Source organism: Fistularia commersonii, chromosome 10, assembly GCF_037954325.1.
Source record: "Fistularia commersonii isolate RoL2024-O1a breed Wild chromosome 10, RoL_Fcom_v1.0, whole genome shotgun sequence".
Lineage (NCBI taxonomy): Eukaryota > Metazoa > Chordata > Actinopteri > Syngnathiformes > Fistulariidae > Fistularia > Fistularia commersonii.
Window position 1 is genome coordinate 8,945,502 of NC_141293.1, and position 21,293 is coordinate 8,966,794.

At 39.8% G+C, this 21,293-nt stretch overlaps 2 protein-coding genes across 7 annotated transcripts in view; both read left to right on the forward strand.

Annotated features, from left to right (window-relative positions):
* Nucleotides 1–551: 551 nt before the first annotated feature.
* On the forward strand, nucleotides 552–11,681 carry lsr (lipolysis stimulated lipoprotein receptor). Of its 2 annotated transcripts, XM_086153623.1 has the most exons (11): nucleotides 552–766; nucleotides 2,314–2,640; nucleotides 2,949–3,068; nucleotides 3,338–3,394; nucleotides 4,460–4,606; nucleotides 4,937–5,143; nucleotides 5,615–5,671; nucleotides 6,505–6,621; nucleotides 8,645–8,939; nucleotides 9,847–10,315; nucleotides 10,585–11,681. In XM_086153623.1, exons 1-11 carry the CDS (start codon nucleotides 727–729, stop codon nucleotides 10,618–10,620), a joined length of 1,872 nt encoding a protein of 623 aa, XP_086009749.1. In that variant the 5' UTR covers nucleotides 552–726; the 3' UTR covers nucleotides 10,621–11,681. The 2 variants fall into 2 exon arrangements, with proteins under 2 accessions (XP_086009749.1, XP_086009751.1); XM_086153625.1 differs by lacking the exon at nucleotides 3,338–3,394 and having other exon boundaries at nucleotides 554–766.
* Nucleotides 11,682–13,199: 1,518 nt separating this feature from the next.
* Nucleotides 13,200–21,293, forward strand: part of mag (myelin associated glycoprotein) — a 28,752-nt gene continuing 20,658 nt past the window's right edge. For 2 of the 5 annotated variants that reach the window (XM_086153637.1, XM_086153638.1), the window contains exon 1: nucleotides 18,831–18,948. The gene's annotated coding sequence lies outside the window, so the exon portion shown is untranslated. Of the gene's footprint in view, nucleotides 13,256–18,752; nucleotides 18,949–19,580; nucleotides 19,650–21,293 lie in introns of those variants that run through there. The other 3 variants (XM_086153639.1, XM_086153635.1, XM_086153636.1) reach the window with 3 other exon arrangements.

Sequence of the window (21,293 nt, forward strand, 5' to 3'; positions counted from 1 at the left end):
AAGGACACCTGCTCTAGTGACTGAGCCACAGTCATGCATTGTGGCATCTTTGTGACTCATCTCAAATGTCAACACACTGTAGGAGAACACCAAAAACCTCAATGAGGAATTTAAAGCGTCAGTTAAAATAGTCCTTCAACATGCGCAATCACTCTGGATGTATTTTACATGAAAAATGCTTGTAAAGTTCATGATGCTCCTCTTCCCTCCCTGCAGAAAACGCGTACTTGGTTTGAAAGTTACACAAGTCAAATAGGTTCCAGATTTCAGTTAAACATTAACAGATAGTGAATTCGCAGACTCGTCGCTGACTGGGTCATACCATCTGTAAGCGGGGGGGGGGGGGTTACTGTTCGAGCTTTGTGAAATTTTCATGGTACTTTTATTAAAGTCTACATGGAGAGTAAAACATTGAGATTTATATCTTCGTTCTGTTCTCCCAGCTGAAGCCTTTGAGTCAACTTTACAAACAGCTAAACAAATTAAATCGAATGCCCCCCCCCCGTGTTTCGCAACAAGTCGGTGTGTTACCTGTTGTAGGCGCGGCCGTCTTGGGGCGTCCAGGTACTGTCTAGCCGCCAGAAACGATCGACGCTACAAAATGGAGATGATATTACCTGGCTGAGAAAATTCATGCGCGATATTATGTGAACCTTGACGTTTGTGTCGTTTTTTTGGCGTTAACAGAACAACATTCGAGTGACACCAATAACGAGGCGGACTAAAATGCTTTGGACGTTGATAATTGTCGCCTTAATGGCGACAGGTAAGTAGGCCTGTTCCCCCCCCCCCTCAAACAGGGTGGGCCCTCTGATACGGAGGCCTCAAATAATATCAACAATGACAGATTTTCTGAGTTATTACAATGTGTTGAGGTTATATAACAATCTCCAACAGCGCATAGACTAACTTCCTCAGTTAAAGAAAAAGTTTTAACTAACCGACTTCATTTTTCAGTTTAGACTATCATTTTTCATCCATAATAAATAAAAACATTTCCACCAGCCGTTTGTTGTTGGGATAGAAAGACCGATATATGGATGCGTCAACTTGTTATGGAAACTGTTGTTTTCTCGGATTCGATTTAAAGCCGTGGGAGGAAAGTGTGACTCCCGAGGTTTGTTTGAACTCAACAGGAAGAAACTACACTTGTAGTTTCGGTGTCCAAAACCGCTCCTCGGCGACTGTGTCATTACTTGTATGTCTTTATATATTTGTGTAAATGTCTCTTTCATTTCTTGCATTTTGCTTTTTGATCAAGTTATCTTATCTACCGTCATTCCCCTTGAATTGATATCTATTTGTTGTCCGACCTCCTTATTATTGTAATGATATAAAACAGGATTTGGTTAATTCTAGTCTGATATAAAGGAATTTAGTTGATCCATAATAAGTAATTTAGTTAATTGTTCATACACTTTTACGTTATATTGAAACATTTCGGCAGTACATGATAGACCATGGTCCAGTCTGTTTTTTTTTCTGTATCAGAGTAGCTGTCAAATCTTGTCCTATTACCACTTATTCAACAGCTTAATGTTAAAAAGATGAGGTGTGTAACTTTTGAGTGTCAAAAAACAATATGCATTGATAAACTGAATGGACATAAAACTTCTACCTGACATGAAAATCTAAAATCATTGAAAAACCACAAAAGTCCAAGGATTTAACTCTTTACTTAAGAAATCTAATTACCTGGTAATAGAAATGGTGAAGTAGAATATTTCATCAACGAACATGGTATTTGTCCTGTCGATCCCCTGATCTGATTGGGTATCACAGCATTATCAACAAGTCAAAAAGTCATATGTAGAGTATATCGTAGACAGCTGCAAGTCATAGTAAAACGTCAAGCTGAAAATTTGACCAAGTGCCACTCTAGTTGCCCTCAGAATATGCAGCTCTTAGAGCGATGGATTTTTTTGAGGTAAAAAAGTGCCTGCAGTTTTTTTTCCCTGCAATGTTTTTTTTTTATATATAACAAATTTGGCAATGTACAATGTTTGTATATGACTCTTATCACAGTTACACTTTTTTGAGGTTTAAATTACAAAATAATCAAACAGGGTTTTTGTCTTCACAGCTATTCTTAGGTGTTGAATTCTGATAAAAAATGTTCATGAATTGCTCAAGAGGTGAGGGCAAAAAAGGAATCAGACCTCAGCTCTTGTTTTAAAAGCCAAAACCTTGGCCACAAATCCCATTTAAATTTGGTTTCAACAAGCAGTTTTTTTTTTTTTTTTTTTATCACCCCCCTGTGTAATGTAACAAAACATTTTAATAATAATCCTTTTTCCTCACTCTTTCCCTCAGACTCCTCCCTGGCTGTGTCAGTTGTGTGCCCTACCAAGAGGTACATTGTGATCCTCTTCCAGCCTGTAACCCTCACCTGTAACTATCAGACAAATGGCCAGTCACCTTTGGTCATCTGGAAATACAAGTCTTACTGCCGGGACCCCCTCCAAGCTGCGTTGAACCCCAGCAGTGCAGAGAATATCCTGTCACAGAACAACCCCAACTATGACCCCAACATTGAGTGTGCTGACACCGAGAGGACAGTACGCACTGTTGGGTCCAAACAAGATGGTGCTGTTACGCTTGGCCCAGACTATCAGGGCCGCAAGATCAGCATTATCAACAGTGAGCTAAATCTAAATCATTAATACAATAATATTCAAAATAAAAATAAAGCTCCGGGAGAATGCAGTAGTTTATAAGTAAACTCTCTTATGCCTCTTATATACAAGAAAAGTAGTTATTTGTTTTTAAAATGAAAGCGTTGTTTTTAAAACTAACTGTATTGAATTTGTTTATTCTTATACTATTTTCTTTCAACCACTTTCAAGACGTTTATCCAGCATGGCTTGAAAATTGACCCCATTTTCTTCAGTGTCAGCGCTATGATAGGTTAGCCAGTCTTGGGACAAATTTAGTATTGTTTTCCACAGACGCAGACTTGAATATTGCACAGACGGCATGGGGAGACAGCGGTGTCTACATCTGCTCCGTGTCTGTGGCACAGGACCTGTCAGGGAACAACGAAGACTACACGGAACTTATTGTTTTAGGTATGAAGTGCACATTGTCCTTCTCACCAACACTCTTCTTTGCTTCTCTTTTTGATCAGCAGCCTGCCCCAACCCACTTTTTTACTAGTCTCGTTTCAATCAATACAATCAGTAGAACAAATGTCTAATACTGTTAGCCCAACAGAAGTTATTTTATGAAGTAATGTCAGTAAGACTTACATCATCCCGCTGGGCTGGAGGTAGTAGATAACAAATTTAGTCCCCATAGGGCACATTAAAGTAATTGTGGCTTTATCTTTCTTTCACAGCACCAAAGTCAAATACTTCTGACCTCCTGCCTGGCATTGAATTACTGGTAATGGAAGGTACAAGCTCTCCTAGCTGTTGCTTGGAGTAGTCCTACTAGATGGGAGCTGAATTTAGTATTTCTGTACAAAAAAGTCCACTTAGATGGAGGCTGGTCAGTTTATGTTGTCAGACCATTGAAATAATATCCGTTAAGTCCAAACTCATTTGTTGAAGAGATGGAACAAATGAAATCTGCCATTGTTTTGGCTATTCAACAGCTATTTCATGAAAGTCTGCTGCTCTCAAACATCCCTGTTTTCTAATTGTAGTCTTCACAAAAAAACTCTAATTTCACATCCTCCACATCTGCCCCTATTTAATTTCATCTGTGGCTCAAAATCCATGTTTGAGCATGTGTATGAGTGTGGGGAGGAGGGGGTGACTTTCCAGCAGGATTTTCTTATCTATTTCAGTTTACACAGCTGAATAATGTTTTACTGGTTGGGAATGTCAACACAGTTTCTGTTTGAGATAATTGTATTTTTACTACTTCATATTTCCCCTCTCTGTGTTTCTTCCCTCCAAAGTATAGCAAGCTACCTAAACTGAGCTGACTTGCACTATTAAACATGCATCAGATACTCAAAAAAACAGGTTCTCGTACTTTGAGAAAACCCTAATTACTATCCCTCTTGACTACAGACAACTTTTGTTTTTTACCTGAACACTTAACAACAGTAACAAAAAAGAAATGCTGAATGTTTGGAGTGGTTTTTGCCAAAGTGTGGCAGTCAATCCCCCTTGCTATTCTTGGAAGTGAATGTTATTGAGCAACGTTATAAAAAAAAAAAAAAAAAACTGAATCTGTGTTGATAGACTGTCATTATCAGTCAGACAACAATCAGACATAATTTGCGGACTTTCTGCATTGTCTGCCTATGAATTTATGCTGTCATCAAGAATGATTACAAAATACAAGCAATACTTCTCTGATGATTTAGAGCCTAATATTTCTACGAAAACCCGCACTTCCGCAGAAGCTTGATCTGAATATAAAAGTGGCTGTTGTTTCTCTTCCTCTTTGGAGTAAGCCTAAAATCTGCTCGTAATAATATCTGGTGCACCTTCTCCCTTCCTCACAGACTGGCTCCTTGTTGTGCTGGTTGTTCTCGGCTTTCTATTGCTGCTGCTCCTGATCGGCATCTGCTGGTGCCAATGCTGCCCCCACACCTGCTGTTGCTATGTCAGCTGCCCCTGCTGCCCTGAGCGCTGCTGCTGTCCCAGAGCACGTAAGTGTCACTCATGAAACATTTGAACATCAAATTAAAAACATGTGATGAGAGATAGAGATGATTTGCCAAAATGTCCCAAACAAGCAGGAGGCAATTGAGATATTTCAAGCAAAAAAGCTTCAAAAAGCTTCTTTGACCAGATATTCTTGAACACTGCGGCATCACATGGATAAGAATTCTAGATTTTGTGAAAATGGTTGATACTCAATTGTTGCTCACATAATGGATTAGTCCTGTAGGCGTGTTTTAAACCACAGATATCACATCTTTAAATGCAACATTAGAATTTTCAGTGTATTATTAATTATTTCCTCTGTTAAATTCAAGTTTACGAGGCGGGGAAAGCAGTGAAGAAAGGTGTGCCCAGCCAGTACGCTGCTGCCCTCTATGCACCCCCCAGTATTTATGCTCAACCAGTGTACAGCACCTCGATGATGAACCAGCCCACCATACCGATGCTGCCCCTCCCCAATGGAGCCAGGCCCCAGCCTCCTTCTGCCGGATACAACCGTGATTATGATGGAGCCAGCTCAGGTGAGAGAACCGTGAAACCCAGTGAAACGCGCTTCCTTCAAAGTTTACGCTCTTAAGTCTCTCAATAGAAACTGCTTTTATGATGAGTCACCTTGCATCTTTCATAGTAAGATTTTGAGGTGGGTGGAGCATGTGGGGTTAAAAAAAGAATGGGCTCTTTAGACATTACTTTTTAAAAATATTATGCTCTTTACTATTGGCCCTCAAAATCCAATAGTTTTTATATTTTATGGCATGTTTTCATTGTTCCCAAGGTGACTGCAAATCCAATTAAATCAATTTGTCAAGAAGATAAGCCAAAAAAAAGTATTTCAAGGATTGTGTGCTGGTACCATTTGTGGACACAGACAGCAAAATGCGTATCCTTATTTTTTTTTTCAATGGAAAATCATGATATGACATCATAGTTACATGAAACTTGATATATATAAGCATATTGTCCAAGACTGATTTGTGTTCATGTCATCTCAGTTGGACAAGGCTCTCAGGTACCACTGCTTCATGACCAAGACACCGGAGGGGATAACAGTGAGTGTGTGTGTATGTTTGTGTGATGTCTTTGGGGCAAAACATGAGAATTACTAATGGATAAAGAAACACTAAGGAACACTATAGAGTCAATACAGTTTTTTCAAGTTATATTCTCGGAATATATCATACATCATTCAATAAGGGGGTGTCTCATCGTGTTTTCCATGTAGTTATTAGTTTGTGGTAAACACAACGGCTGATCTGGCCCCGACATTTTTCTATTATAACCGTTTTCTCTCAGGGATTGAGTTAAATTTCCCTCAGAATTGTATAAGAAGGTGTTGTTATCCATTAGAAATATCTACATACTGAATTCAAGTATGTCAACCAAATTTTTAGGATTAGGTCCCGAATAAGTAAATAATACTTATTGAAACACCATTAATATGTATTTGGAGCTGAAATAAAGGATCTGAGGTGGCACAGTTACGCAGTGGTTAGTGCTTTGTCCGCATAGTGCGAAGGACCCTGGTTTTATTCTTACAGAAGGACCTTTCTGCGTGGAGGGTTTCCTCCGGGTTCTCTGGTTTCCTGCCGTAGTCCAAAGATGTGAAGCAGGTTAATAGGATGAAAATTGTGAAAACTACCCCGAATGAGTGACTTTGAATGATTGTTGTGATTGACTGGCGACTAGTCCGGGGTGTGCCCTGCCTCTCGCCCAATAACAACTGGGATAGGCTCCAGCATCCAGGATAAGCGGCAGAAGATGGATGGATGGATAAATTATTTGTTCTGTTTTGTTTTTTGGGTCTTGAATGAGGTAAAATGGTTTGAGAATACTCAAAAGAGGGCTGCAAATGATATTTGTTTTTTTCCATGATTCTCACCAGCTCGGAGTGGATATCGTATTCAGGTGGACCCCGCTGGCAATGCCACACGGGCCATTTACTATATGGAGAGAGAACTGGCCAACCTGGATCCCTCCAGGCCAGCTAACTACAATCGCTGTGAGTGTCTTGATCACATACTTGTCAGAAATTTTTTGCACAATAAACCAGCTTTCTTCCCTTTTTCTCTGCGACAAGAAAGGAAGGAGTTGACTTACTCAGACTTGCATGTCTCCAGAAAAACCTGTAAATTGATTGACTAAATTTCCAGTCATTGAACACATGGAAATTGAGAAAAGCCAAATGACCTTAAAAGCTCAGATCGTCAGGGAAAATGAAATCTCTTTTCTCTGATTATCTCCTCCTTGATAACGCAAATAGCTTCAAAAATCATTTCCATGCTTGACTGTTGTCGAGCTGCTGTCATTCGGCAACATTTGAGACACAGCACTTCTCTACCTCTGTCCAGTACAGTGCCCCATGTGACTGTCAGGCAATCAAATTTGTATGTCCTTGTACGCACTAAGCTGAAATATTCTCTGTTGTAATTTCAGTCACAATTCTTTGTCTGACAGTTGAAATAGAAATATAATGAATGACAACGACTTTATTAGAAATTCAGTTGTATTAATATTCTGCGTATCAGCAGAGAGGAGAAGAGAAGAAATGAGAGAGATTAGCCACTTTTCATGCAGCTTGTGTCTTTCCGAGGAAAATTTGTTGTCAACACCTAAGACCAATCGGAAGAGGAGAACCCTTGAAATGATAGCTGCTGGCAGTTGTATTTGGTAATTTTGGCAGAAATGAATAGGATACAACATGGCTAAGTCAGCATAAAAACGATCGGTCAATATTTCTTCTACTTTGCAACTTTTCAACAAGTTAAATGCAGTTCAGAGCGCTTGACAGGTTGATTAAATAAAAAAGGAAGTAAAATAAAAGAAAAATGATAATAATAATAATTTATCCTTTGTTAATCCCTGTGGGGAAATATGTTCTTTGCAACTAACCCATCATGGATGAACCATGTGCAGTAGTTCATGCCGTCCACCAGCACCAGGAGATCAGTTAAGGGTGTCTTGCTCAATAACACTTCGACACACTAGGAGGAGCTGGGAATTGAACCAGGGATGTTCGGTTCGGCCCACTAAGCAATAAAATTTAAATAGAGTAAGTAATGCTGCATTAGTAGATAGCCCGAGACTGCACATCTTTTGGATCTGACCTCTGGGGACCCTAGAGGAATAAACATGCTATACAATCTGGGTGCATGTGCAAAATGCGAGGTACAACTGTAGTAAAGAGTACCCCTACAATGCATGGTGGAGTAGGGTAATGTATTGTTGTCTGGCGTGATAACTTGTCTGTCATACTGTAGCAGCTTAAATTGTCCTGGATATAATTTCAGGAAAATGTGGGAAGCCTGCTTGACCTGCTTTTTGTTAAATTTAATTAAATCACTGAACTGAAGACCAGTCAAACTTCTGGTGTTTGACAGCATCTATGTCATTTTAAAAGACAGACCTGGTGTATCTTGGTCTGGCTTGAGCAGTTATTAATTCAATCACATTTGTGTAAAAAATACAAATAAATCCAACACTGATCTTTTGATAGCGGTTTTGCACAATAAATTAGCAGTGCAATCTCTGTTGGATTAAAAGGTTTTCCTTGATGCATAAAATTACCAAGTATTGAGGGTGCTTTACTATAAACTATCTCAGTGGTTTCCATGGCAACAGCTACAACAACAATGTGCCTCTCAGTAATAATGCACAAAATGAATGTATTACAGATCCTGCCTATTATTAAAAGCAGCATTTAGTACAGCTGTCACAGAATTTTTACTATTGTTGATTTTTGCAAGTAAAAGGCTGACCCACTTACGGTATTTTGAACAGCACATTATTGAATCTTTTGGAGGTACTTCAAAATGTAGTTAAATGCTCAGTTGTTTAACACAGTAGCATCGTTCCACTGTATTTAGATGTCGGTTGTAAGGTATATCTTTCAAAATGGTGGGACTGGCCAGATGATGCCAATTTTTAATCCTCCGTTATGTGACAGCAAGACATTTGCTCTTTGGAATTACCTGCTGTTCTATGTTTTTTTTTTATTCTGCTTACTTATGCTTTTCTCCTCTTAGTGGAAAACATGAGTGAAGTCAGTTCACTACATGACGGTTTGGACCCTCGTGGTCGTGGAGGTCGTTCACAGCCACCACCTCTGGCCACTGTCTATGACCAGGACGAAGCAATGAGCACCATCAGCAGCGTTTCACATCATATCAACCGCAGCGGTGACCCTCCACGCCGAGGGGAAGGGCAAATGGGTCGCAAACGCGCACGCTCCATGGACAATCTCGATGACATTGGGCGTCGGTACGACCGTGACCGCTACTCACCGCGCCACCGCCAGGATGAGCCCAGAGGCAGGAGAGGGTATGTACTGATAAACTAACTCAGAGGTATAGTTTGGTTTGGCCATGAAAAAATAGTGGGTGACGCAGGTACATCCTTAAAATCCAATGTCTTACCGTTTGTGGTGTAAATAATAGGATTAAAACATGAAGATCTGAGACTGCCAAATTGTCCGTGTCTTCCGATACCCTGTTGAATATAAAGTGGAAGTACTTTCAGGGGTCCTCCTATGTATCCGTGTTATGTCTGTCCTGAGTGTAATGGGCTTCAAATACATCACATCTTATATCAAGCAGATCAAAACTCACAGCTCCTTCAAACAGATGCTGAAGTCACAATGTTGATGTAGACGTAGATTCCTGCTATAGCTAACGTGAACACAAGATGTCAGACTATAACCTTATAAAATGCTTGTTCTTGAAATGGAGTTCAGGCCCAATTTTGTTTCCAGCTATTTATTGCAAAAATTGTCAAGCCTCTTAACGCTCAGCACATTGGTGAATTTGCATTCAGAACAGTCGAATGATGGATAACTTTGGGAGGAGTCTTGCTTGTATTTCCTGCGCTAAGCTAATTAACAGAAAGTATAGGAGATGTCAAACTGTGAACTGTATTGTCTTGCTCCATGGATCATAACAAACAGATTCATTACCGAACAACTGCTGGTTTCACCTTTAGTTTTTGTGCTTAATTCGTTTTGCTCAATAAGTTTGGAGTTGCCTTAATATAGGTTTTTTTTTTATTTTGGTGAAGTCTAAGGTATAAGTTTCTGACAGCCATTAAGACAAAGGTCTACTTCATTGTGTTTCATCACAGCCAGATGTCAATAAATCCTATGAATCCTTTTAAGGCCACAGTTAACTTGTGTCAAGTTAACACATACTCAAAATTGGAGGCAGCTTCACTCTGTGGGTTAATGTGTCTTTAGCTCAGATGATGGGTGGAGCAGCAGCGCCCGTAGTGGCTACGACCGTGAATCTGATGGCCGGAGGCGCCGAGACTACTCCCCCGATGACCGGCGCAGTGACAGAGGGCATGGCTACAGTGGCCTCCAAGGCAGACGCAGCCGCAGTCGTGATGACTTAATGGACCTGGAGAGGGAACGCCGTTCCGGCGGAGGGCCCAGAGGTCACCGGGATGACTATGATGACAGTTTCTTGCGGGAGGCCATGGAGAGGAAGAGGTTGGGCGAGCAGCAGAGAACCCGCAGCCGAGACCGACTGGACAGCGAGAGCGACCGCTCGGACCGGGGCAGGGTGCCACGCGGGCCTCCACCTCTCCCATTGATTCCACCCAGTGGTCACCCTGGTCGACGGGATGACTACCTGCCGCCTCAGCCTCCGCCCTACAGTGATGATGAAAGTCTGTCCTCTTCAAAGAAAAGCAACCTCCGCAAGGTGAGTCTGAGACGGATTAATGACTTCCGTAATTACACTTTATTTCAGGCGTCATATCGTTAGTGTGATTGACATAGATCAGTTAAATACTAAGTCAGTGATCGGTGTTTGATTATCTATGTCTTTAGAAAAGGTTGAGTACAGGAATATTGTTACTTTGGTATATTTTAATTGAATATGTAAAGCATTGATAAAATTTAAGTGGATAAGTCTTGAGATGTCTGAAATGTGACATAGTTTTAATATTTATTTTTCACGTTGCCTTCTAGAACGGAGCTGTGAGCCGAGAAAGCCTTGTGGTGTGAAATCAACCATCCCCATCCAGAGGCACTAGATCAGTAAATATTACAGATAATACCATAGCTATACTGTAAATATTATTCAGACCGCTCATTTGATCTTTGTGATTACTTTTAACGAAAATATTTGAAATATCTCTTTTCACCAAGTGGTACAGAATATGTTTTATATTCTTTTTTAATTTTGTCTTTTTTGTCTTTCATGGACAAAACATTGTGGCTGCCACAAGTGCCTTAGATTGTACAGAAAGTTCCTTTTTTATGTTAGAGTTGACAAGCACTGCAACATGAGTGAATGTCTTCTGTATTCAGCCTTATTTCAATCAGATGCTGATGTTTCTTGAGGGGCTTTGTGGACTTTACATGGTAAACACTTCAATGTATTCACTAAACACAAAGCATATATTGATTATTTGTATCATTATTATGGTGTTTTAAGCTTTGCTTTTATTTTTGTGAATGTACTAGTATTTTCAGAAACTAAAAAATATTGTAAGAACTTTTTTTGTTGTCTTTTCATTTTTTAAACTTGCACAGCAAATGTTGCTTGTGAATTGGATGAAAGATTCTTTTTACAATAAAGGTCTGGAACGCAAGGCCATGTACTTGTTGTGCAATATTTCACCACAAGGTGATGTTAAAACGGCACCATAAGTTGTTTGCACCGCAGCAGGGATGACAAAGTTTTAAGCATTCTGAATTCAATTTGGTGTTTTAGTAGAAACTAATGGAATTGGCATATGTTCTACTCCCCATTAGATTTAGAAGAAAATTTGAAAGTGTATTGCTAGGAGTTTCTTATTTTCAATTGCAGTAGATGCCATTCAATGTGGTTAGGGGAACAAGAACAAAGTGACACTATTTAAAAGGAAAAAAAAGATTTTATATTTTTCAAATTTGTAAAAAAATTTTACTCCTCTATTTTCCCTACATTTTACTGTCTGTCGAATTTTGATATTTATGGCTTGTGTTTACTTATGAATTGACAGCATGCTTATCAAGTTTCTCGATGGTTTTCAGTAGATTTGTGAGTAATTATTTTTTTAATAAATAATCATAGAATTATCCATATACACACTAATCGTTTTTATTTTAATCGGGCAGATGTTTTCCTCAAGATACACTGCTGGCTTCAACCTCTTTGCCTAGTGCCTCCTCATGCCATTATGACTGATACCCAATGAAAGACTGTTAGTGATTGTGTGTGTTGAAATGCAGGTTGATGTTAGTCAAGGGTTAGGATAAGCTGGCATGATGTATGCCGTTATTGCAGCCCAACCAGTCTGGTGAGTATGTGGATGTGGAGGTAGCTGTGTCGGAGCATGAAAAAGGATTTCACAACACGTTTAATTGACAGGTGTATTCTGCTACTGTGTATACTTCTCCTGCGTATACATCAAATACTCTCCCTTTTTCTGTGCGAAAATTAAATGTGTTAGGTCTTTTAGAAACCGTATAGCAGATGTCTGTCTGGTTCTTGCTGTTCATTTCATTTCTCTTTTCAGGTAATTTTCTTTTCTGTTGTTGTTTGACTCTAATTTTATTGCTAAATGCCTTTGTTATGAGTCCTCCAGCAGGTAATGTGTCCTCACGTTTTGCATTGGGCCTCATGTCTGTCCTCCTGCCTCAGCTTTGCAAGGTTTAGAATTTCAAAGGGACCAATCTGGTAAGTTGTAGTTAAGGCCTCAAAAACCTGTTGCTGCAAAATGTCCTCTTTTCCTCATCAAAGAAAACCTACTGATTTGCAGAGAGCTTTGATCTTTGATATTATTTTGGATTATCTTGCTATTGCATGTTTATGAATTTAACACAACTGTGTTGCAGTGTTTACAGTGACCTCATGGACTTTGTCCTTCAACAGCCCCGTATTGTGCAGTATCGGTGCCACTGTTACATGTGCTGAAAATGATCTGTTGTTTTATAACATCTATGCGTGGATGGACAAAACCAACGCATTCTGTTTAAACCAGGAATCAGGCTTTTTCCATTGTGAGTGTTTTGTCTCTGTGAAGAAAATGTATCAAACTTCTTCATCAAAGTGTGTTTGATTGTTGAACAAAATCGGGATGTTTGTTTCCATTTACAAAAAAAAAATAAAATTTGTCGGTACCTTTTTATTTATATAAAGTCCATATAAGTTTTTCAATAACAATGCAATCTCCACAAGATTTCTTTTACGTAACTTTTAGCATGGAGTGATTCTTTTATTTTGTGGAGGGGTGAGCAAAGTAGGCAGTGCTTTAATAAAAAAAAAAAAAACAACCTTGTGGATGCTTCCCCAGTTTACCACCTCTTCAAGCTCAGGAACTATACTGTATCAACTATATGTATCCTTATAATGTTTCCCAGGTTTTGGCATTTTAAGAGTGGAAACACATTCATAGTTTTCACATCAACACTAAATGTGATTTGAGAACTGAGGAGTGTTTTGAATGTGTATTTGCCAGTTACTGTAATTACATGTTTACAGAAAAATGGTACAGAATAGTGATTATTTTATTAAATATAAGTTGGTCCTGCCCTCTTCTGAGGCTGCAAGTCTGCAGAGAGCGAGGGAGAGAGCTAGAGAGAGAGGACGAACTGCCTCCACACAGCTTTGCCTCAGAGATCCATCCCTACAGGCTTCAAATCAGCTGATAAGGTAAGAGCTCTCTTACTCTTTACTGTTCTCTCCTCTGTTACACGTCAGTTTTGTATAATTCATTTAAAAAGCCCTTTTGTAAACCTACCTATATATCCATCTATCTGGAGGCTGATGCCTGGCATTTGGATTGAGTCAATTAAATCCCTACACTTCCCATTATCATTTTGTAATATCTGCATTCAGCAGATAAACTCAAATCAGAAGGGTATGGTTTTATTCTGTTAAAATATGTTAAGTTTGTGACTTTAATTGAAATATTTTCTTTGTAACAAATTACCATGTTATCCCTTTTATAACAAATGGAAATTTTGTCAAGTTAAAAGTGATTCTGGTATGTATTTTTCTATTGTCCCTTCATACATTGTGAGATACAGCATCAGTATACTTTGATTCCAAAAGGTGCATTGCAAAGGACATGAGAAACCCAACCAAAAAGTGACCTGGAATTTCGGGCATATTCCCAATCACAGCGGCATCATGACATGTGGAGTGCAGTATGGGAATTTAGGTCAAGTTGGACAAAATGGAGATTAGTTACACCTTTGGGAATAAAATCCCAAATCATAAACTGACAGCTTGTCACACTAGTACACATGAAGTTCTGAATTGTGTCAATAATCTGATTTAATTGTCACCTTTATCCCCATGGCCTGGCAAACTTTTCAAAATACCTTGATGAAAACACTGCATGTTGAGAATGGACATTCAAACACAGCAGAGCGATAAGAGGCTGAACTAAACCACACTTATATCTCAAAAAGGACGTTATATCTACTTTCAAATCAAAGCAGCAGCTTCAGTCGTGAAACCTCAGGGACAAAGAATCCATTCTCATTGTGCCACCCTGTCCTGTGTTTCCTCAGCGCCCTCAACATCCCCACCTATATAATGCTATTGAACCATATTTACATGAGTACTAAGAACTGCTAGACAGATTTTGACGGTAATATTGAAGCCCACCTGCCCAGAGTAATCAAATTGCTGTGGAAATCTTATGGCATAACTCATCCAGTCTTATTCACACATTTGGATTTCTGAAGGATTTTCCATCAGCATCAAATCCTTTTCACATGAATACCAAATGTTCCCGACCCCCCCCACCCCCCCCCACCCCCATCAAAAATTCAAGAAATGGTTCTTACTGATGCTTGCACATCACTGTGAGATGTTTGTCGTTTGTCCAGGTGAGAACCTTTCACATATCAGTTCGCTAAGAAATAAGATAATATACTCTGCAAATTGGTAAAAAGTTGTGCATCCTCGTGAATAATCTCAACATAGCACAAGAGGGTGTGCAGGGTATTTATTCTAAATTTGGCACACAAACATTGTCACATTTGGCATAACCTGTAATGGTAAAATTTGATGCAGGACTGTGTGGACTAGTTTCTAGAATCAACATCAGAACTCTAAAAATAGCCACCAGCTGATTGCTCTATGCCACAAATATCCTTACAACGTGGCAAATGACGCTCACTATAGTCAAAAGCTTTAGACCAATGGCTGTAAAAACATTTTTGGTAGAAATTTCAATATTGAAAACATGCGCCTTACAATTGAGGGTTCAAGAAAGTGAAGGTAATCGTCTTGAAAGCGGCTCCTGAAACGCCTCAGTACTCCTCCTTCATTACTCAATGTATTTACAGAGTCTGCTAACTAAGAGCAATTAGGATTTTTCCACCAATGTTATTTTGTATGTTTAGTAGATTGACACCAAAGAATAAAGATTGAAATTTGAATTCCAATTTGCCAGTGGCTCAGATTGCGGGGGGATGAAATAAGTAAGATGAAACTGTTAATGTTAAATAAATTAACTTAATCATGGGCAAAAATCCAGTCAATTTACTCGATTTCTCATCATACAATTGCTTTTCATTTAAAAAAGGAAATGTCGGTAAATATAAACTGTGTATCAGTGCATGTAAGCTCATTCTGTCTCTTTAAAATGCAATATTTCCCAGTAGTGCCTTGCAATTGATCAGCAATTCCTATGAACAGATTGGTGTTTTTTTACATTTCATGCCCACTGGTTTCTGTGGGCAATACCATGCCAGCCTCCTTTTTGTCTGGGAACCATAATCCCTGACAGCATCCTTGCTTCTCTCAGAAAAACCTTGGCTTAAAAACCCTTGAAGTAGCTCTAAGAGTTAAAGCCCTAAAATCCACAAGACTTACAGCTGAGAGAGAAAAAAATTGAACAAGAGACAGAGACAAATGAGCGAGGGCAGAGAAAAGGGGATTGTTGTGATTAAAAGACAATTATCTGTGCACATCGACTTCCCAGTGTTGCACGGTGTCAGGCTCGGGCTGAGCTGTTTTGTCCCAGAAGGCCTTGGGGAACAATGGCCTCTGTGTCCACCGGAGCAAGGGGGTATGTTTGAGAGTCCTGAGGTTTCATGACACAGTCGCAGGACCATCACCCCTGGAAACCGATACCGAGCGGCGCCTGTGTGCTACTTCAGGCTGTCAGGGTGCTTTTACAGATGTGACCTCACTCTCAACATCATCTTCCAATCACACCCTCCTGATCTGGAGGCTCATTTCATGGCTGTCAGAGCTCCGCTGCTCTGCATCGCCATCTATTATCCAGCTCCACCTGCAGGCTCCGGGGGAGTAGAGTAACTCATCACTCCTTAGTATCTCTGCCTGTGTTGGGCGATGAGGTCGGAGCAGAGATGAGATACTTGAAATGCAGATTTTTGTTCTAAACCAGGCTGCTGTTTTGTATTTATCAGAAGCAGAAAGATGAGTAAATTGGCCAATGAGTGGAAGGGCTGTCATCAGGCAGTGAGGAAAATAGACCGACTGAAAAAGTAAAAAATGCTTTCAGTGAACTTCACCTGTGTCAAGGTATAAAAACAAGTATTTGGTAAACCAAGCACCAACATGCTGTCTTTGATTCATCCAAAGTGGGATGGTTAGGAGGTAAGAAAAGATATGAATGTGTTTGAAAAGCAGCATCGGTTCCATGATTCACCATGTGGGAGTCAGTTGGTCTGTGCTAGCAGGGGAAAATGTGATCACCTGTTGATTTGTGGACGGCATTCATGAGGCCTTGAGTTTGACAACACGCAGTCATCGCCTTGGCTTTTTTTTCTTCTTCTGCAACCCTGCTTGAGGACATCCTAAATTAGTTACATTTAGGGATGTACGTGAATGTGCTTTGCCTCTCATCACAATCCACGTACAATGAATTCAACCATCCCTGGATTTGTCGGCAGTAAGATCTCTGATTGTTTGTTTTCTTGTGACTTTGTGAGGCTAAAAAAAATACTTTTTTTGGCAAAAAAAAAGAAGCTATTTTGTTGTGCACACTGTCACTTTGCATTTTATCAGAACGCATTGCTGGAGCACCATTGCATTGGAGCATGGAAACTTCTGACAAAGCCCATGATAAAATTATGTATCGTGGATCCAGATGCGAAATGTGGCTTCCACTTATCTCTGAAAAGGCAGTCCAGTGTCACATGATGTATAAATGGTCGGACATCCTGGATTATGCAGGAGGTTCGTGAAAGATTGTGAAAAGAAAGATAGCGATGAAATAATTTATGCTTTGGGATCTTAGAGTTTTAAGTTGATAGGCGTTCACAAACCCTCATCATCATAACAAAATCATCAAATCCGTATAGTTGAACAGATCATTGCACAGGCAGTGTATTTCAAGAATACATATCCGCAGCTTTACAGCCCAGTTTATGCGAGACAGGTCTCTGGGCCCAGTGAATGATACCATATCTTCCCTGCCACGAATGATGGTTTGCCCTTGGCTTAATGTTTTTTGCCTCAGATGTTAACAGGTGACAGCATCTCCACTTTGAGAATGAGGAAAGCATAGTAATTTCTGACAGAAGATAGAATAACCCATAATAACTACGTAAAATATTTGTGTGATGTTATTTAGGGTATAATTTGTAACCAAGCATCTTCTACTTGCAGTACTGGTAACATCTACCCTCAGATTGTGTGATATTGCAAGGAAGTTTGGAAGCCATGAAAATGATCTGTCGTCACTCACAGTGCAACTTTTTATTTGATGACCTCCAGATAACCAATGTAAGAGACTTTCACTTCTACTCTCCAAGCCTCCCTTGGGAGTATTACCGGCTTCAGTTGTAAAAATCCACTGATAAATTCTTCTTTTTTTTTTTTTTCATTGTTGCTGTATATCCTTATCTTCACCCAACCCACTCTTGAATCACACAGCCATCTTAGGTTGCCTAGAGTTGAAAAATACTGCAAACTTTTCTTGCCGGGATTAATCTACAGGCTTAACTTTTATTTGGTATCTGGTAAAACCCTATATCTCTACAAATTCAATATGAAGCAGGGACATTATTGGCAGTGGCTGAGGACAAAAAGCATGGCTTGAAAATAAAGTACTTCTTTATATACGACAAACACATACTTTTTACTTTTATAAGCTTGCTGATTTTTTTTTCCTTAAAGAGGGATTGCCTACATGTAATGATCCAAGTGATAAGAGGAGGACATACATGTGTTTGTGCAACAAAGGAGCAAGACAGTCAACCTCCAGATGGTTAGCTTAGCATGATGGAGGGAAAGCCTTGCTTTCAGCTGCGATCGAGCCATGACAATATTCTTTAAAAACAAGCATCATGAAACAATTGGTATCATTTTGGTCCTTTTTATTGCAGTAAAGCATCTGGGATAACCTGGTGGGCTCCCTAATGACAGAAATACTTGTTTGCTGTGCTTCGGTAAGGAAATAGTCCATGCTGTGGTTGGAAGATATGGGTGTCTAATAATTTCATGCTTTTATTCCATCCCATGAATCATATAATGAAATTGAGAGCGTTTTCAAATGTTGAAATGTATTGAACTGAGATGAGCTAATTTTCTGTAAGCTACCATTTGTTGTTAAGTCAACAAGCACAAGGTGGGCAGGGTCTAACACTTTGAAAAGGGGCCTTATCTCGTCGTCTTGGGTTATCCCAATAAAGATGTCCAAGACGGACACGTTTCTCCTCTTTCATCATGGAATTCCTTGATGCCATTAGCTTCTTGATGCCATTAGCTTCTTGGAATTTAAGAAAACGAGACCTTTATCAAAAAAAGTTGTAGGGCCAATAAATAAGACTCTTCAGGTTTCATTGCCCCGGGTATCTTGACTGATAACAATGAGAAGTTTGAACCAAGACAGCCGGATTCCTTCCTTTCATCGCTCTCCATTTGATTTGGTCCCAACCCTTCTTTAACCCTCCTCTCCTGCTGTCTGTCATGCTGACCTGAAACAAAATGAAAGTGTATGCGTGGACTCCATCAATCCCAAATTGTCAAATATGCTGAGTTTCATCCAGCGCAAACCAAGCAGCCGTGCTGGTTAGAGGGGCCTTACAGCTCAAAGCCTTACCCATATTTGTCAGGGCGAGGGAAACAGTGCGGCCCTTTGTGGCACCCCTGTCTATTTATGAATGGTTGAGCCTCGGGGCGAAGGATCAGAACAATGCTGCTACACTGGAGGACTCTTCTTCGTGAGGGAGGGGTGATGAGGAGGATGGTGGTGGGGAGGGCAGTTTAATGCCCACCGTTGGGGCTTGGTACAGAGAGTGGCGAGAGGTCTTGTTGGCGACGGGCTGCTGTGACGCTTTGCATGTGATGGTCAGAGAGAAGCAGCTGGTTCTTCACACCGGAGCCATCGAGAGGGTCGGTCATTTTCACCTGGAGAGGTGAGGAGGGGACATTATTAATTAATAACTGGAATTCTTTTGCTGTCATTCCTATGGTTGATCACCCGGGAGGTGCTGGAGTAACAGCGTGTTCCTCTCCACTAATTTTAATATTAAAACTGTAACACTTTTCTGAACCTCAACTTTTCTGGGGTTAAATACAATAACAACAAAATAATTTCTCATTCTCTTTTACGGAATGTATTTAAAATATTTTGCTAATTTTGTAGCAAGTTTTTGTCTTTAATTTTTGTTTATTTTCTTTTGTTTTTCCAGACCAATTCTTTATTTCATAGTATTTTCCAAATATCCATGTCATTTCTTCTCATACCCTCTGACCTTTTTCCAGCTAACGTCATGCTTATTTTCATTTTATTGTGATTTTTTTTCTTTTTTTTCCCTGCCTTGTTACAACTAATTCTTTGTATGATTTATGCTTGTTTACATGTATTTTGCTGCTATAACTGCTGTAACTTAAGAGCATCACTTATCTGGCCTCAATCACAAATATGTAAATTTAGTGATGTGTTTTTTTCCCTTTATCTTTATCCTCAAGATCTAGATTTCCTATCATTTTGTGTATCTCGCACTCTCTCTCTGGCTCGCATGCTCTCTCTCTCTCTCTCTCTAAGGTCAAACACCTACAGTCAGAGTGAGTGTTCAGTGAAAAGATAGGAGTGTGGGATGTTCAGCTGAGCAAGGTAATGAGTAAGTGTGTGCCTTGCTGAATATGCGCGTGATGTACGTGTGTGTGTGTTTGTGTGTGTGCGCACGCACCGTGCTCTGTGTTAGCAGGTACTTGCTAAAAGCCCGGCCCATAATTACTGGACAGATCCCCTGCCTGTGCTGTCCCTGTAATGGCCAGAGAGTGTGTGTTAGCACACCTGGTTGAAGAGAGTAACATTTTATCAGACCATGAAAGTGATTCAACAGTTACCAGCTCGACCCCAGCAGGTGGATGGAAATGATGTTTGCGTTAGTAACTCTTTCACAAACTAGTTTCATTGGCTCTCTGGAAAGAAACCTACCAGCCCACTCATGTTGTTTTCAGGGGATCTAGGTCATAATTGTTAGAAAATGATGCAATTTAAAAGAGAAACTAAAACAAAAAAAAACAAACAAAAAAAAAAAACACTTGTGGAAATGGCAGATGTGTGCATCACATTTTAACAGTTTTGAGTTCTTCAATTATATATTATAGATAATCAATTTCTGCTAACTAATCTTTATACTGACAGTTTCTCACAGTGGGATAAGTCTCTAGTGAGTATTGAGTTACATCATCTGTTTGAGGACGAAGATGCTATATATGTTACCCAAGTAAAGGTATATTTCTCCTATATCACATTGCTATTTTCTCTGCAACAAGCAGAACTTATGTTTAGCGCTGGGATGTGGATATTTGAGCTGACCAAAATTTAAATGACATAAAAGTCACAGTCTCCTGTACTGCTGTTTAAAAAAACTGAATGTTAATAGCTTTTTTCAGTTATCTCTTGTCTGCAAGCAGCAGAAAGTGCCCAAATTGATTCTTTTTCTCTTCTGACCATTCTTCATCTTTGTCCATTAAAGTTTAAATGCAGGTGTCACATATAAGCGGGTGGTTTAAAAATCTTTGAAGATCTAGTGGCCCTGAGGGAATATCAAGCTGTTTACCATTTATTTTCAATGCCCTCGAGTGTTGACGTCTCAGCGGTCGCTCAATATCACAGCATATTTTCATATTTTGGTTGTTTGCTGTTCTGAAAAAAATTGAGTTTAAAAGAAAATCCTGCATTACCAGTGCGCTGTGTCTATGGCAACACCTCATGTGGGGATGGTGACACTGAACTTGAAATTGCAGTGAGTAAAAGGGTAAAATTCTTTTGGTGTTTGATTTTTGTTGCTGAGATTTTAGAATATTCCCTGAGTTACAAGGTGTTTTTCTTCCTTTTTCTCAGCTTGTTTGTCGAAAGCTGGTGTGTATTTGATCAAATTAAGGGTTGTTTCTTGCTTGTTTCTCATAGCTTAGAATGCAGGCGGCTAGTTTTCATCAGACAAATGTGATGCTCTTTGATGCTCAGTTTACATGCAGGCTCCGTTGCTTCCTCCGTCTGTAGTTGTTCTAAATGGACGGTTTGAGAAAGTGCTGAAATGGGCCCATACTGTACTTACTCGTGTGATTGAACAGGTCTCCGCTCAGTTTGCCGCCCTGTTTTTGCTTCGAGCGGAAGGGAGATCACTCTAATGAGAGTGGAGGCCTGCGGCTCTCCATCTGCCCACTGGGCTGGGGGTTGCCAGAGTTGAAGTTTGCCAGGTAGAAAAGATGGAAACAAGCTATCGGGGTCCTGCTCTGGTTTTATTAA

What these genes read in the sequence shown, in the direction of transcription:
- lsr (XM_086153623.1), top strand. Translation starts at nt 727, where the DNA reads ATGCTTTGGACGTTGATAATTGTCGCCTTAATGGCGACAG. An exon ending in CACGGAACTTATTGTTTTAG is followed by an intron (nt 3,069 to 3,337) that starts GTATGAAGTGCA and finishes TTTCTTTCACAG; the next exon opens with CACCAAAGTCAAATACTTCT. An exon ending in GAGCCCAGAGGCAGGAGAGG is followed by an intron (nt 8,940 to 9,846) that starts GTATGTACTGAT and finishes ATGTGTCTTTAG; the next exon opens with CTCAGATGATGGGTGGAGCA.